A 16,674-nucleotide genomic window follows, 5' to 3' on the forward strand; every position below is an offset into this window, starting at 1 on the left:
CTATGCAACAGCTGTGCTGTCTATGAAAGATGCACTCATTGTGCCAAATTCATCTCTGGAGTAGCCCCATTGATTTTAAATGAGTTACTTTGGGAATAAATTGGCCCACTGGACAAAAACGGCAAGTCTGAGGCATTGAAATAATTAAGCAAGACTTCCATGATCATAACATGGTAAAATATTGTAAAACAATTATATGATAGCATAAGTTTCTGTACCTGGTAGTATTCTTAAAAGAGCAAAACTCATTTGCCACAGGATTTTTAAGCCACATAGCTGGAGCCAGAGCAAGTGTTTGTGTAGAGCTTACAGGTACTTTTGGGGAGTATGGGAACATTAAGAAGATGCAAGAGACAGGAATGTGATACTGTGTCATTATAATGAACTTAGTGTTTTTATGCTACTGTAAGTCAAACAAATATGAGAGGTCTCCGTGTGGTCAGTTTAATAATAAAAGATTCATATGGCCACATGAAAATTCTGCTTCTTTAAACAATAACGAGCAGGATCTGTTTCTTACAAAGGCTTGGTAATGAACTATGTGAAGATTTCACCTCTAGGGTATATATTTATTTCCTGCTTATGTTAGCAGGAATTAAATGCTGTTGGTCTTTCAGTAGTCTGTGAATTTGGTGATCTCAGGTGAGTTCTCAGGGGACAGATGTCTGCAGCACAAAACCCACCTCCTCAGTTGCTGGTCGTCACCCTGATTGAGTGATATATGACTATATGTTGTTTTTTCTCAGTAAAGTACAAGGAGGATACCAGTAAACTGGAAACTATTTTGAATGCTGAGAAAAAGTTATATACATACGTGTATGTAACATAAGTAGTCCTTTGTTGATGCACATTTGACAGGTGACTTTTTTTGGATTGAGAAGTTTTTTCAAAGTCTTTCTTGGTTACTAGAATAATGAAAAGATTTCCCAATCATGATTCAAGCAATCAGATAGCACAATTAGCAGTCTACCCTCAGTTTTGTTTCCATTCAGTTTGCAGAAGTAACGTCAACAGGAATCCCAGAGCCTCTTCAGAATGCATCATGGTTTGCTTGCGAAGGAAATACTTTGTGCTCCTGGTGTCATCACTGCAATCATCTCAAATTCAAGTATGACTGAGCAGGCTTATTATCATTCTCTCCATGTCCTCCCTTACAGCAGCCTCTCCCGCCTCCTCCTGTACAGCACAAAACAAGAGCCACAGGGGTGCTTGGATTAAGGAAAGGAGAGACACTCAGCACCTCCCCCCAAGAAAACTTGCTGCACTACTTCCTTCTAGTTCCTTCAAACTATATTATTGCACAGCACCGACATATCAAAGTGGAGCCACTAATATTGATTTGCGCTTCCTGTTTAGGGCTGAACAAAGACTGGGGACAAGCATGGATTTGTGCATTTGTTTAGCTCCTGAATGTGGATCTGAAAACAGTGTGCTAACCTCCACAGTAAGAGTTTCCTGAGGGGGGCCACAACACTTCAGACTACCTTGTGTTTCACCAGGGCAGATTTCACCTTTTCTCACAGTTTTCTAACATCCATGCAACAGATGGGAAAGGAGGACAGACAGAGAGGGGAACTGGGCAAAAATAGATATGGGCATAAGCAGGGGAAAAATTGCCTTAGGGATTAAGTTTAGATTACAACCATGTTTCCTGAAAATTCAGAGGGTCCTGACCTCAAGGCTGATTCTGATATGGGTCACTGGCACATGACCCATGTGAATATTGGGGTCTCTCCCTCAAACTTTCCTCAGTGAATTTTCCCTTTCATGCAATGAATTCATCTCCACTGTGAAAGAGAGGAGGCAGGACAGGGTTAACCTCACACACTCTTCCTTTCAGTCCCCTGAGGGGCTGGGGTTTTGTTTTCCTGGCTAAGGGAGGGAGCTTGAGGCAAATATCGTGACTTGAGCTGGAGACCTCTTTGACATAGACTGGTACCAGCCTGTTTTGGACTGGAGGGAGGAAAGCATAATCACCTGGGGCAGGAGGGAGAGGGGGAAGCATGCAGACTTGGCAAACAGTGAGTGTCTGATAATGGCCAAAGGTAGAAGCCAAGTGTCCTCCATTTCCCCTAAACCCCTAAGAGCTTCGGAGGGCACCTAGACTCCTTGAGCCTCCCTGCTAGTCCTCCTGCCCCTTCCTCCCAGGTGGACCACATCTCTCAGCTCTGCCTGGATTTGCTTTGATGCCAGGAGGCTATCCTTAACCCCGTGTGGAGGGGCGTGCAGAGAGAAAAGGGGCAGGAATCTTGCTTGTGGGGCGCCTGATCCCAGGGCCACCGGCTGGGCTGCTGCCCCACACCGTGCCTGGGCATTGATGATCCCTCTGCCCTTCCTTCCCCTCCCCCTGTGCTGCGGAGACTCTGGATGCTGCTGTGCTCCTGCCATGTGCTGCTGCTGCTGCTAGTAGCTAGTCGAGCGTGTCTCCGGCTGCAAACTCCGCCAAACAAGCCTGCATCCTCCTCCAGGGAAGGATACCCAGTAAGTACCAGTGGGAGCCTCGCCTCCTCTCGCCTCGCCTTCCCTCCCCTCCCTACAGCACCCTGCTACCTCCTCTTACAAAGGGACTTGCAGCCTCTTCCCCTACCTTCCTCTCCCCACCCCCTTTTTAAGCCAGTGCAGACAGGGGCTCAGTGAATTCCCTCCAAAGCTATAGGGTGGCTCCCTCCTTCTCCTCCTCCTCCTCCTCGTTCTCCGGCTCTCCTCGCTAGCCCGACTGCTGCTGCGTTCAGCCAGGGTGCTCCCCCAGCCTCTCCCCAGCCATGCCACTGCAGCTCACCCCGGATGGCTGACTTTTGTTGCACCCGTAGTGCCTGGGGCTGAGCTGAGGTGGGCTCATTTTTGGGGTGGCTGAGGCTGGAGAGTGCGTGTGCGTGTGGGAGGTGTCCGTCGGGCAGCGGGGGCCTGGCTGGCTCCCCCGACCCTTGCAAGCCGGGTGCTCCCTCAGGTGGGCATGGCCAGGGGTACTGGGCTACAGTGGGGACCCCGCTGCCTGACATCTGCAGGTGGACTGGGCGAGCCAGCCGCTGGGAGCCTCGCCGAGAGCCAGCAGCACCCCGGACCTGCTGCCCTTCTCTGCCTGCCCTGTCCCTGCTCCCCCCAGACCCTCTCCGGTGCTCACTTCATCTCTTCACCTCTCTCTGCTGGGGTGCCTGCACCCCTCCTCACCTCACCAATACAAAACCCTCCCCTCCCCTCCCCTTTCCTCCTCTCCCCACCTTCCTTGATTTATTTGTGTATTTCTTTCCTTGGCAACCACCAGTTCCCCTCAGTCAAACAGCGCAGGCTCCCTATAATTTGAAATTAATTTGTTTGACTGCAGCATTGAGACAGGAAGGTTGGGAATTTATTTAATTTTTTTTTCCTCCCTGTGCAAAAAGGAAGCGATGAAATTTCCAATCGAGACTCCAAGAAAACAGGTGAACTGGGATCCTCAAGGTTGGTGATTCTCTATTACTATTATTACTATAATAATAACAATTATTATTATTCCTTTTGCTTAGTGACTCGTAGGAGACTATTTGACTCCAGATGGGAGGAGACGGATGCTCGTCTGCTTCCCATGTGCACTGCTCAGTCTTTCTTGCTCAGTCCTAGCAGTGCATTAGAAAATTCTCTTCAGATGTGGGGTTGGGTGGGTGCATAGGTAAAATCTGTTTTAGATGCAAGTTTTATAGTTCTATATTTGATGATTCTCTTCCCTTCCCTCCCTTTTTCTTGAGTATTTCCCTGGCAGACTTGCCTGGGATGGCTGTGATCTCTGGCTCAGAGCTTTGTTTGTTTTGTTTTATCTGTGGCTCCTTTGTTGTTTCTAGTGATCATTGTTTCTGCTAAATGGGTGGTATAGGAGTGGACACAGATGTGACTGCTTGCTCAGGGTTTCTTGATGGCAAATGTCTGTTGGCAAGCAACTGGAGCAAAATGCTGCTGCAATATAACCTGTAGTGTGGGCAATACAAAAGACACGTTAAATAATGGAGCCCAAAGGGACCTTTAGACTCTTTACTCCATCCTGTTAACAACTGATCAGCCCAAGTGGGTAGTTTGATTAACTCTATAGTTAGATTTGGAGTCTGTCCTGGAGAGTGTGTTTGTGTGATGGTGGAAGGAGATTTACGCCAGTGCAGTGGTTTTCAGAAAAACGATCCAAGTTGTGTTTTAAAATAAACCATAATGAAATACTCTCCTTTTCTGGCACAGGGAGGAGGTTCATACTCAACCTACAGAAGAAGTGACTTAGCCCTCCCCTCCCCCCGAACAGCAATTTGTATACTGGCATGTCATATTTCTGTGCATCGGTACAAGAGCAGAACAAGTTGAAGCCATATGCTCAGGTTTGCAGCAGAACTGCTGGCAGGCAGTTGCTGTTCAGCAGTGATTGCAGGAAGTATGAAGTGATAGCATGGGCTTTGATTATTCGTTTTTGTTCCGCAGGTTTGGTTATAGTGGTCAGTTTGTCTGTCATCCTCCCTGCCCTGATACCTACAAAATGAAATATTATGAACAGTTTCTTCTGGCATAGAAGGGATACAGCAGGATAGACATCTTTCTGCTGAGCGGATCTGATGTGGTATTTGAATAGTACACACAAGCTTTAGTTTAAGTCTTACTACATCTTTAATTAGCTGGAGGCTGAAATGGACATGTAAGCCTCCTCCGCCCTCGGCTTCACAATGAACACATAGGCAGTGGCGCTAACAGAGATTTGGTGATTTTAGTAACTCTGTATTCTATACTTATTGTCAAAATTCTGCATGGTGAAAATTTGCTCTTCCCAGGTGAATTTGTGTTTGCTGTTGCTTTATTCTGCTTCATTTTATGTATTGTAAAATGCCTTTTACTGCAAAAAACCTGTTTTCTCTCTTTCCCTTTTCCTGCCTGATGGCATTCTGTATATAGGTCCTGTGCTTGGCAATCAGCTTTAAAGTATATGGATCCAACAGGTGGTTAGTCATAATGTACTAATTTATCTAAAACCTTAGTGTACTGAAACAGGTAAAACACCTCAAACCCAGCAGGTTTCCTTTCTGCTGAGATAAATCCCTTCTACGGACTGCAGAATCCTACCTGTTATTTCCCCTCAGTGTATTGACTTCATTAGCTGGGCAGCAAGGGTGCTAATGTTTAGCCAGGAAGGAAGCAAAAAATGCTAATTTCTAATTCTCTGAGGGACTCAGGAAATAGATAAAAATCAGTAGCATGAACAAGGCAAATTGGTAAGGAAAAGTTGTCTAAGGTCCAGTCCTTTAATCCATATATGAACAGTCCTATGGCGTTATACACACATAGTTCCACTGAAGAATTAGTGGTGTGGGTAGAAGACATAGTAGATCAGAGTTCCATTTTTTTTTGAAACAAGTGTATTTACCTAGATAAAAATGTTAGCAAAGATCTACACAAAAACACTAGAACCCTACAATGCATGCATGAATGAATACAATCATGTATATAGTTTGTTCTACGTGTACATGTGGAGAATGTTGTTATGTTTTGTATAGTTTATGATATCTTTGAAGTTAAGAACTGAAGTTAGATACAAAGGTCCATATGTAGATATCAGTATAAGGATAAAAGCAGTCCTAATTCTTAAAAGCAGAACTCATGTCCTGTTAATGTTCACCCTCAGATACCAGGGTTGTCCCAGTGTATATTGTATGATTGTATGATAGTGCCCTGTTCTGGTTGTCAGACAGCGTACCTGTGGTTTCCACAGTTTTGTCTAGTATGAATTGTGCTAACTTGTACTAACAGTAGTTGAAGTATATCAACTGATGTTTCTGGCGAGGAAGCCAGCAGTCTTAAGATGTAAAAGAGAGCTATGGTATCCTCAAAGATTGTTTTAGATTAGATTATTCCAGGCAATATTTTTTAGAAACGATATCCATTTTCTAACGGCCAGGGATTTTGTTGTGGAGATATGGCTGGCCTGGGACTGATGATGTTGCTGGTTTGAACCCAGGTCAGAATGGTAGTCATTGAAATGAATTAATGCTCAAACGCCATAATGCTGACAGTACTATAAATACTTAGATAGATAAATAGATTAGAGCCTGGTGGTTTCTTGCATAAAACTGGTATTCTCAGTTCACATCAGCAAAGATCAATATACTATAGAAAGGCTTTGTGGAGATAACAGGTTTAAAGGAGGAGAATTGACATGAGGGATTGTGGCTGACAGACAGCTAATTGGAGGTTGATTTCTCAGCCGTTAGACTGGAATGATTAGGGCATGGAGACTGAACTGTGCTTTTATCCTGTTCTATAGTGTCCACTCATCTTGGGTATGGAGGATATTTGTGCTGTCCCTGTATATGTTGTGTGTGTTTTCTAGATAAGGCAAATATTTCATAAACCTGGAAGTGCAGTTAAGTCCTCTACTATCCCATGCAATCAGACTATATAATCCCAGTCATAAACTGGTCAAACTCCACCCCAAAAGTCATTTGGATTTGTCCCTAGTTTTCTAATGTGAAAGCTGTCCTAAAATCTTTTATATTGATTAAAACCAGTATAACAATTTACGTAGTAATCATGTACAGTGATTCAGTGAATCAGGTAACAAATGAGTAAAAAAAACAAATAGGTGCCTCAAGAATGTATTCATTTTAGGGAGAGTGGAGTACACTGAGTAAGGTACAGCATCTCACACTTTTAAAAAAAGGCTGATATTTGCATTACTGATGGAATCAGCCTGGATTTATAGTCATAAAACATTTAATCTACTGATCACTGATTTTTGCTTCTTTTATTTAGGGCAATTCAGGCAATCCAATGCTCACTGAAATTAGAGAAAGACCAGATTTTTAGTTTCATACATCACACAAATTCCCATCTAATTGTCTCTGAATATAAGGTTGGATTTGTAGCAGCCCATGAAGACACTAACTCTTGTAATTGTTTTTCTCATCCTTCCTCTTGCCCACACTCCTCCTGCTGTTTGTTAAACCAACCTGTTGTCCTCATTTAAATTAGCTTATAAACTCTTCGCACATATATTTTTATACAGAACCTAAAACACATTGGGTCCCTCATCCTGACTGAGACATCTGGATATTACAGCAATATCAAATTATTGCTACTTATTATCTCATTATTTGCTTAAAATTGCTGTTTCTTTGGAGAAAAATTACTCTGGAATAACACACATATTGGAGCTAAGCTCCAGCTTATGCATTGGTAAAAGATAGTTTTAAGAACACTTTAAGATGGTGTGAAAATAGCCTTGAAAGTGTTCCTTTAAAGAGCTGATTTTCTAAAGTGAATATGTTAAAGTAATTTGTCTTGTTTGTCTAAGAGGAATTTCCTTGGCTTGAAGAAGGGTAGATAGGACTCTTTCCAATATGCTCAGAAATCATCCCCAAGTATGAATGTCTTGCAGGGTGATGGCAAGATGTCTTTTCCAAGGAAGGTATGTTTATCTTGATTATGTTTGTAGTAGGCAGATGATGGAGTTCAATTTTAAACTCTGCTGTAATAATATTAGTCCATCCTTTGTGCCGATCCATCCATTGTGTCTGAAGTTTGATGCTGTCACTTCAGTGATATAGATTGTCAAAACCCTTTGAATTTTAAGCTATGTGTTTATCTGTACACTGACCTTTTGGAACTCTGAAGTTTTGATATAACTACCCGTGTCCTTTCACAAAGACATCTTTTCTGTAGAATTGTTTTCTGCAGTTTGGGACCCTAAAATCTCACATTTATTATCATCCTGATTTTAGTTAGTGGTCTGTGGGGAATTCAAGCTGTGGTTGAGAATCAGGAGTTCTTCCTCAGGTTCTGCCAGTGACTTACTGTTTAACCTTCAGTGAGTCACTTAACCTGTCTGTTCCTCCCTTTTTCCCTGACTGCAAAATGAGAATATTAATACTTCCCTAATGCACAAGGGTGTTGTGAAATACAATTAACTTGTTTAGAGCAATCTAAGATCTGCTATTGAAAGAAGAACATATGTATTGCAATCAAATGCTAAAACAATTTGGAGTGAGCAAAATAGTCTCTGTCTTCATACACAGATCACTTCATTTTAGAAATAAGGTTATCTCAGCACTTTACAGCTAGAGGAAACTAGTATTACTTACACATCTTTACAGATACTGAAGACTCAATTGAGTTTTCCATTAGAGGTATCTAAAGCCATTTGGTATTCCCCAGCTGCCACTCCAGAGGGGCACAGCTCTTGCATAGGTCCTGCGTCACCTGCCATAGGGTTTCTCACTTAGCCTGAGACACCCCAGGTGGCACTGGACACCTACATGTGGGACAACTGAGCTGTTCTAGGGTGCTTACATGCAGATATCAGAATTAGATGATCTCTTGATGGCTGTTTGTTCAAAGAAATCTTCAGTATTGACTACTCAGTATAAGTTAAACTAGTGCTTGCTACACAATGTTACAAACTGCTCCAGTTGCTGTTTTTTCTCATCCTTTAATGTCAAAGGGGCCAATGCAGAAGGCAAACTTTATTATAAAGGCATAGGTGAATAGAATGAGGGTGTTCATTTCTGTCTTTTGTTTTCAAGAAAATATGTTAAAAGAGGAGATATATTTTATAGTATGGAGTGCAGCTGTGATTTGTTTTAGGCCCCAAGAGCGTGTGTTTAGCCATGCAGCCTTCCTCTTTTTATGCAGCATGGTGTGTAAGCTATGCCAACAAATGCTTCTGAGGGGCGCTCTGATACTCCTAAACTTCCCCTATAAATTCTAACCTGTTTGTCTCTACTCATTATAAACACAGTGCCCACTTGCTTAATCAGATGAGCAGGATCATTGCACTTAATAGCCCTATTCACATTAGGAGGGCAAATAGTTTGATCTGAGACATATTCTAATTTATGCAGTTTTCTTATAGATCCTGATGAATGTACAGTTTGCTGTGTGTTTTGCATATGTGTTCCCTGATAGACATAGTCACAGTTTGGTTTATAGCAATGACCCCATTAGATTTCTCTGCACATTTTTTGTCCTCCATTAGCCCCTTTCTTGGCTCTCTAGTGCTGGACAAGACTATTTTAGAATTCCAGGGAACTTGTGGGCTAGATAACTTATATCCTTCTGCACTAAAAAGTCAATTCTTAGTAACTCAGTGTAAGAAGACTTTGCTGTGGAAAGCTATGATGTGTAAAGCAGTAGCTCTGATCCCAGCAAAAGAGGGTAGGGTATAGAGCACTTACTAGTTGTATCACAAAATTATACTTGCCACTGCACCATCTGACAGGTCAGGACTGTGCTGTGCCTAATCAGCATGGGTTGCAGAACACCTATAAGAAGTCGATTTTAAAGAGAGATTTGACAGAGAATAGACATTGCAAAAATAGGAGGGCACTTTTGCGAGTATAAATGGCGGTATGTGGTGTAGAGCCAATACTGAAAAATACACTAAAGTGGGAAAAGTGGAAGAATTTGGAGAACAAATAAAACACAATGAAGAAATCAAGAGGAACTTGCCTGTGAGGCAGATGAAGACTGTGGACTGTAGTGTGGTAAGAGATAGGAAGATATGAATAGATTAGCAGGAGAGGAAGAGAGCAGAGAACTATTGGCTTCATCATCGTCATCTTTAGGATGACCTGAAAATAGAAAAAATTAAGGAATCAGAGAAGAAAAGTTAGTAATAAAACAGAGGCAGAGTAAAAGACTGTACAGAAGCTTTAGTGGATATTTCCTTGGTCTGGAAATGCTGAGACCAAGAATTCAGATTTTATCTTTTCCTTTAACTGCTAATAAAATTCTCTTGCTACTGCAAATGTTGTTATTGACAAAAATCATAAGCAGTAATTTCAGATGCATTAAGCCCCAAATGCATGTATTATGCATCATTCAGATGTCCCAATATATGAGCATAGGAGATCACTGGTACGATTTTGAGGTTAGGGTGTAAATTTCAGTTTGGACATATCTTATTGTTGGAAGTGAATATCAAAGCCAATAGGATGATAGAATCAGCTGCAAGCTGTAGTTGTAACCAGGGATGTGACATATAAAATACATGAAGGGGTTTGAAAATCGTTGTTCTTTGGATCTGGAGTCCAACTGTGAAGTCTGGATTTGAATTCAGATGTTCTTAAAGGTCTCAGCATAGTTAGATCTACGCTTGATGATTCTTGATCATCTAGATGATGCTTGATTGGTTGTGATCATTATTTGATGAAGGCAATAAACAGTTTAACTACTAAGGGATAACAAAAGTTAACGTCCTAAAAAAACATTTTCCTATAAAGCAATACAAGTTATTTTACAATCACTATCCTACAGGATCATCTTGGTGTTTTAAATATCATGCTTTGAGTACCTAGATTTGTTAGAGCCATATGTTCATATCTCAGCAGGGCTGACTCATCTTTTCTTCCCTAGGAGGAAGAAAAAACATGTTACTGACTTTACTGGATAGGGATTTTGGAAGACCTTAAACTTGTGCCACTGAGATTCTTAAGATTCAATGACGTGTGGTGAAAGGGTGCTTAGATTATTTCTCTCTTACCCAATAATGTAATATCATAGTACCGGCATGGTTTTAAAATAGCAAATACATACTGACAGCTTGTCCAGGGGATCTATCCTCCCAAATTTTAACTTTTCATTTTAAAGAAAAAAAAAAAAGCAAGACATTAGCTACCAACTACTAAGGGTGAAAAACCTCAGTGATGAAATAATTATAAAGAAATTGTACTGCAGAATCTCCCAGCTGAAATGAAGGAGGCAGTTCACACATCTCAAAGACATTGCTCTAGGTTAACTCAGTTTCATCACTGATTATTTAAATGTCAAGACTGCTAAGTTTGGATTTCACAAGAAAGGGTGATACAGGGAGGCCTTGGGTAGCAGCAATCATAACAGCTACAAAAACAAAACCAGAACTACCTCTTTATGGTGCTACAACCACTGTAGTTATTTGTCTTCATGAGAAGCAGGGTTCATTACTTGGTAACAATGATGCATGGATGTGCAACGTGTGACCTGAATTGCTCATTGCTACTAGACTCTATCTGTTTATTCAGTTTTCTAGAAGTAGGTATCTGCTGCCATTTAAGAGACTGTAAGGCAGCCAAGACATCTGCATAGGGCTTGTGTGGTAAAGGACACAAGGGAGACCTCTGCACTTCCGAAGTGCAACAGCTGAAGGACAAGCAAGATATCCTAAGGCCTCTCATGCGGCACTAGATAGTATGCATTAGCAACTGAATTAAGCCATCTGAGTGAGACTTATTTTGAGAATAAAATACCTAAATACAGGTAGGTATCTGAATGAAATGCAGAGGTGTTCTAATTTTCTAAAGACCTACGATGGTCAGTGGAAATCTAATCAAATATGGTTGGTGGAGCCTGTAGAACTATTTCAGTAGATGTCTGCTTTAGGGTCAGCAGAATCACTCTCCAGGCTCTACTGACTGATTTGACCACATCTGTATTGACTCTAATGAGTTGTATTTCAAATCACAACAAAGGAAAGAGCTGAGCCAAGGGATATTCCTGCTCATATTTTGAACTTTGGCCCTAATAGCTTTGGGTAGGTTCTCGGTAGGAGGACTTAGGTTAGGTCTACTAGACTTTCCTGATGGATTCATTCTCAATCTGTTCATGCTTTGAGATTGAGAAGAAGTTATGCAGTCATGGTTAATGCATCTGTTGAAAATTAGAAAATATTACTTTGAGCTTGGCATTGTTAGCAGTGATTTCATAGTTTTTCACCACCTCTGAATGCCGGTGAATGAGCTCACACCCACCTGCACCCACTGTGCTGGCATACCTTTCTTAGGTGAAGCTTAATTGTGGGCAAAGATGACTAGAAGGTCACAGTTGTCTCTTTCTTAAGTCTGATTTGTGAATGCTTGTAGCTCCATATCTGTGATGCAGTATGGCAACACTGTGAGGTGCTGTGAGATGTTAGAAGCTATGTGATATCAGCAGATGCCACCCTTATGTGGCTATAAAGTTTTGTCATAGTTCAAATTACAACTGCATTTCTACACTATTACCTGAAGAAGTTGAGCATGAGACAAGAAAAGTCTTGAATAATTTAATTTTTTTACCAGTCTCCTTTATGATCAAAGATATCCTAAATTATATAATATATAACAGCCTCCGAGCCAGCTTAACTGTGCAGCCAGAATCAGCCTGGCATTGACTTGAAGCTCTGTGTGCCTGGCCAACTTCTCAGTGACACTGTTTCATCTCTTCTTTATATGATATACTGCCATGTGCAGCATAATGCATTTGGAGTCTCTTTTTAACCTACTCACATTTAGTTGCCTGAGCTTTCTTTAACTCATGGTCACTTTCTATTAATTGTCTTACAGGCAAACTAGAAAGGTAAATCATTCTGACTGTGGCATCTCTACTAATGGAACTTACACACCAAAAGTGTAGAAGAAAAATGTCTGTATTATGGAGAATTAAGAATAAGAAAAAATAAGAATGAAAAAGTGCATTTCAAACAGCAATTTCCTCTTCCTTATGTAAGTCTTTCTTGCACAGAGTCTGTTTTTAATAGCTAGCTTGAATTACATATATTCTCTGTCCTATTCCAGAATAAATTTTAAAAGTGTAGAAAAGACTTCATTCACTTTAACTAAAGCTAACTTACTATGTATAGGAACTTAAGGCTGTTTAAATAGTCTAGATCCCCAGTAAATGCAATTAGCATAGCTCCAGTGAACTAAAAACTCTCCCAGTTGATGTGCTTCTTACAAGATTTCAGACCATTACCGCATGGTGAAAGAACCATTCCTATTGCTGTTGCCCAGAAAATTTGAAGTTTGAAAATTTTGAAGTAATGGATCAATACTGAAATTTGCTTGAATTCAAAGCATTTTTTCTGTAAATTCAAATCATTATCCAGATTGGAGACTGATGCTACTGTAAAAATTCTTACTTCTCCTTTATACAAAATAGTATCATTGTGAACTCTTTAGATATGGTCAATAATGTGCATATACATCCTTAAGGATGCTCCAAGAAATCTTTGAAGGGCAGCAGTTAGTACTGATGCTCTATTCTTATTCTGGGTTTGGAGGTTATTGTCATTTTTCAGATGTTTTTCTGGCCTTACCCACATGTGAAATGTCTGTTCCTTGGCTATTACCCTAAGGGAGTTCTGCAAGAGATACTGTGCTGCCCTGGCTGAGTGATGCATTGGCCTCTCACAGTTCCAGTCTATTATATACTCAGTGGTGCTACTGTAGTCCCCCTTCACATGACTGTGAGGCTATCAAGAGATTCCTGCCCTGCACTGTTAAGCCATACCCCTGGCAGACAGCCTCTATCAAACATATTTCATATGGAGATCAGATAGCTTCCTGCTACGGAGGCCAGCATGAATCTTTGCTTTGTTGTTTGTCTCCTGTTTGCTCATCTTAGCACTAGGTCTCTTCAATAAGAATGTTCTTCCTTTTGTACCTTGGCCTTCGTATGTTAAATTGTTGCAAGACTCAGGTTTCCTTCACTGGTTGGCCTGACCCTGAGACCATTAGCTGAATTTCTTCCGAGTCCTAGAGATGGGATATTTAGAAGATCTCAGTCCAAGTGCTCTAAGAGCAGGACACCTAGCTAAAACTCTGACCCTATATCATCCTATGAGCACTCTGAAATAAAACATCTTGAAGTCTTCTAGTGGGAGATCTAGACTCTTCCTAAACATTACTGGAATTTTGGGGCACTTGCTGGGGAGGAAAATGTAATGGATGCGTTTTACCCAACAGCATGCTGTGGTGCCGTGGAGATTTTTCTTATAAGTCTCTAAAAAGAAGACTATGTTATTGATAAGCAGCAGCATCACTGCCTCAACCTGTCTGCTGTTTGTCTAAGGGTGAAATCTGCAGAGAACCAGAGAACAGCTATTTCTTCCTTGGTGCTTCTACTTGAGGCTTGTAACATATTGACAAGAAAGCAGTTTTTCTAAACATTTCCTAATAAGGAAAAACAATGGCGTGCTCATCTCTTCTGACAGGAACTCTTTGACATGAAGTCATCTCTGTACCCAAAGGTCTTGAGCCAAGAGTGCTGCTTTCCAATTTGACCCTTGACAGAGCAGAGATCCAGATGAACTAGAACTCCCAATTTTAGCAGGAGCAAGAAATACTGATCTACTGCTAAGGAAACAGGTTTTTAGCTGTGATCTATTAGCTTTAGTCTTATTTCGGAAAGGGAAAGGTGAGAATTTTTCTTGGGTTTCTCTGTATTCAATTTCTCTATAAATAGATTCATAAACCTGATGATAGAACTGCTGCCAGAGAGAGCATGTTGGAACAAGCACAGTCACCACTCTTGAAGCAGGAGGGCTCCTTATTAGGGACTCGCCGCTGCCCATCACTTCTAAGCTCCCCTCAACTCTTCCTGCTCCTCACTGTAATACTCTTCTACTCTATTTTCCATTTTCCAATACCTGAAGTACCTTGCCAGGGAGGGGAGTTCATTGATAAGTCCCATCACATATGAACATGCGCTTGGCTCCTTGCTGTGGGCTCAAGTGTCAGAGGCAATGGGGAGGGTAGATGAGCACAGAGTGCCAAGAAGAGGAACTTACCAGCAAGTTGCAGGTATGCTGCCTCCCATGCTGCCAGCAGCATTGGAGGGAAGTGAGGGACAAGAACAGATGGATGGATTTGGAGGAGGGCAGGGTGGAAGAGAGGTCGGGGAGAGAGAAAGCAAAGCAAGGGAAACAAAATCTGAACTGCCCTCCAGCAGTGTACAAGCTTACTCCAGCACAAGACAAATCTCCCTCAAGTATTCGTCTGGACTTGGCAGCTCTGTAAGTAGTGCTACAAATGGTGTCAGTAGCAGTGCATCTTCATGTTAATGCCAGTAAGTGTTAGTTAGGAACTGCCCAGGATTGCTGTCCTGAAGCCAAACCAGAAAGAAAAAAATGAACACGCTTTCAGCTGTTCCTGGATTTCATGCCCTGCCTAGTACATCTACCCTTTCAACCAGTGAGCTGTCATAACTGCCTTAAAAAACTGCAGTGGTTGGGAGAAGGGGGAGGGAGGGGAAAGTATCCCAGCATCCCATGACCGTGACTTTTACTGAGATTTTTTAATGTCAGTGCATAAGTTCTTGCTGATACCTGTGCAAGCCAGCCTTGGCATTCCTGTTTTTTTCCCTGCAATTTGCGTAGCCTCATTATGCAGAAGCTCTAAGGCTGTGTTTACAATAGCCTAACTCTTGAGAAGTCCATTTTAGGTTTGTAGGCGGGTTCTGACATCAGTTCAGACAGCATTGAGGCTGGGTCAGAATCTGTCGGGAAGTTCTTGTAAATAGTCAGCAAGAGCAGCTTACACATGGGTATCATATTTTTCCTTTATGACCAACACAAGAAAGGAATAAGATTTATGATCATCTATTAATCTTGTAACAGATAGACCAGCATTTTGTTCATGTGTAGTGGAAAAGAGCATGACCCTTTAAAGAAACTGAAGATTTGCTAACACTGATGACAATAATTGTACCTGCTTGTTACACATATGACAAAGACCTTGTTTTAATGACCTTTCAAAATTATTTTTTAATTCAGTCCATTTGCTAACATGTGTGGCAATGCTTACATGAGACAAACTGTGAATACACACAGTATCATTTTTTCTTAATGTAACAGGGGTGTTCTATTATTTATAAAATGCTTTGAGATATTTAGATAATCATGAAAGATTATTACAGACTTCTGGCATGACTAATGCGAAGGAGAATGGTGAGATATATTTTGACTATCTTACATAGAAGTGGAGGGCTGGAAAGAATTTCAGGATCATTTTCCTCTCTGTGTCAGGACTAGAAAATCAAGATGAATGACTTGGAATTCTTTTTTTATTTCGTACCCTTAACATTTTTCCAGTTTGTTTACAGACCCTGCAAGATGAATACAAGCCTACAGTATTAGGCTATTTTTCTTAGTTACCTTTCACTGATAGCTTAGAATTTGTTCATGGCTCCCTGGGGTATGTAGGGCACATGTTGAAACCACTGACCTAAATGATTTCTGGCAGATGATTGTACGTCCTGTTCTTAAAAACCTCCAATGAACAAGATTTCAACATGTCCATAGGTGTTCACGTCCTTAACTATCCTTGTAGCTAAACTTTTTCCTGATATATAATCCACTACTTCCTTGATACAGATTAATCAGTTATTTTTTGCCCTATTCTTAAGGAATCTAGGGAACAATTCATCACTGTCTTTGGTAGCCAGCATCTTATTTTTCTTTGTGAGATTACAGTTCACATTCATACACTTAGTCTAAACGGCACTTTTCATTTATATCAAGACAACTATTTGGAAAGTTGTAGTGAAAATCTAAGTGGCATATTGAAAAGATGACTGCATTAATACTCAAACATTTTGTGTCATGGGCAAATGACATTTGAATATGTGTTGGAGTTCAATTAACTGTAGTATGTGCCAAGATAAGAGATCAGTCAAAACTGGTTTAAAGAAAACACTGAAATTTCCCCTATTCTTTAAATGCAGATCCTGTGTTTGCCTCTTGAAGTTTGCTAACTCATTCTTTCCTTCTATTTTTCTATACTCTTAACACTCAATTACAATGAATTATGTCAGTGTCTAGTCACCATTCAATATTTCGGTGATGAGTGAAGCAGGGAAAGATGCTGAATATATCAGCCTTTTCTTTACCATTCAGAGTTTGCTCTGCTTTTCTATTAGCCTGAAGAAAGAAAAATGTATCGC

General features: G+C 41.0%; 1 protein-coding gene across 1 annotated transcript in view; it reads left to right on the forward strand.

Moving 5' to 3' along the window:
• The first annotated feature begins 1,693 nt into the window (after positions 1-1,693).
• Positions 1,694-16,674, forward strand: part of KCNK10 (potassium two pore domain channel subfamily K member 10) — a 76,558-nt gene continuing 61,577 nt past the window's right edge. Inside the window, exons 1-2 of the mRNA XM_026112534.2 lie at positions 1,694-2,481; positions 3,381-3,438. Of these exons, the coding sequence (XP_025968319.2) occupies positions 2,368-2,481; positions 3,381-3,438 (172 nt within the window). The 5' untranslated portion in view covers positions 1,694-2,367. The remainder of the gene's footprint in view (positions 2,482-3,380; positions 3,439-16,674) is intronic.

Source organism: Dromaius novaehollandiae, chromosome 5 (genome assembly GCF_036370855.1).
Source record: "Dromaius novaehollandiae isolate bDroNov1 chromosome 5, bDroNov1.hap1, whole genome shotgun sequence".
Taxonomy (NCBI): domain Eukaryota; kingdom Metazoa; phylum Chordata; class Aves; order Casuariiformes; family Dromaiidae; genus Dromaius; species Dromaius novaehollandiae.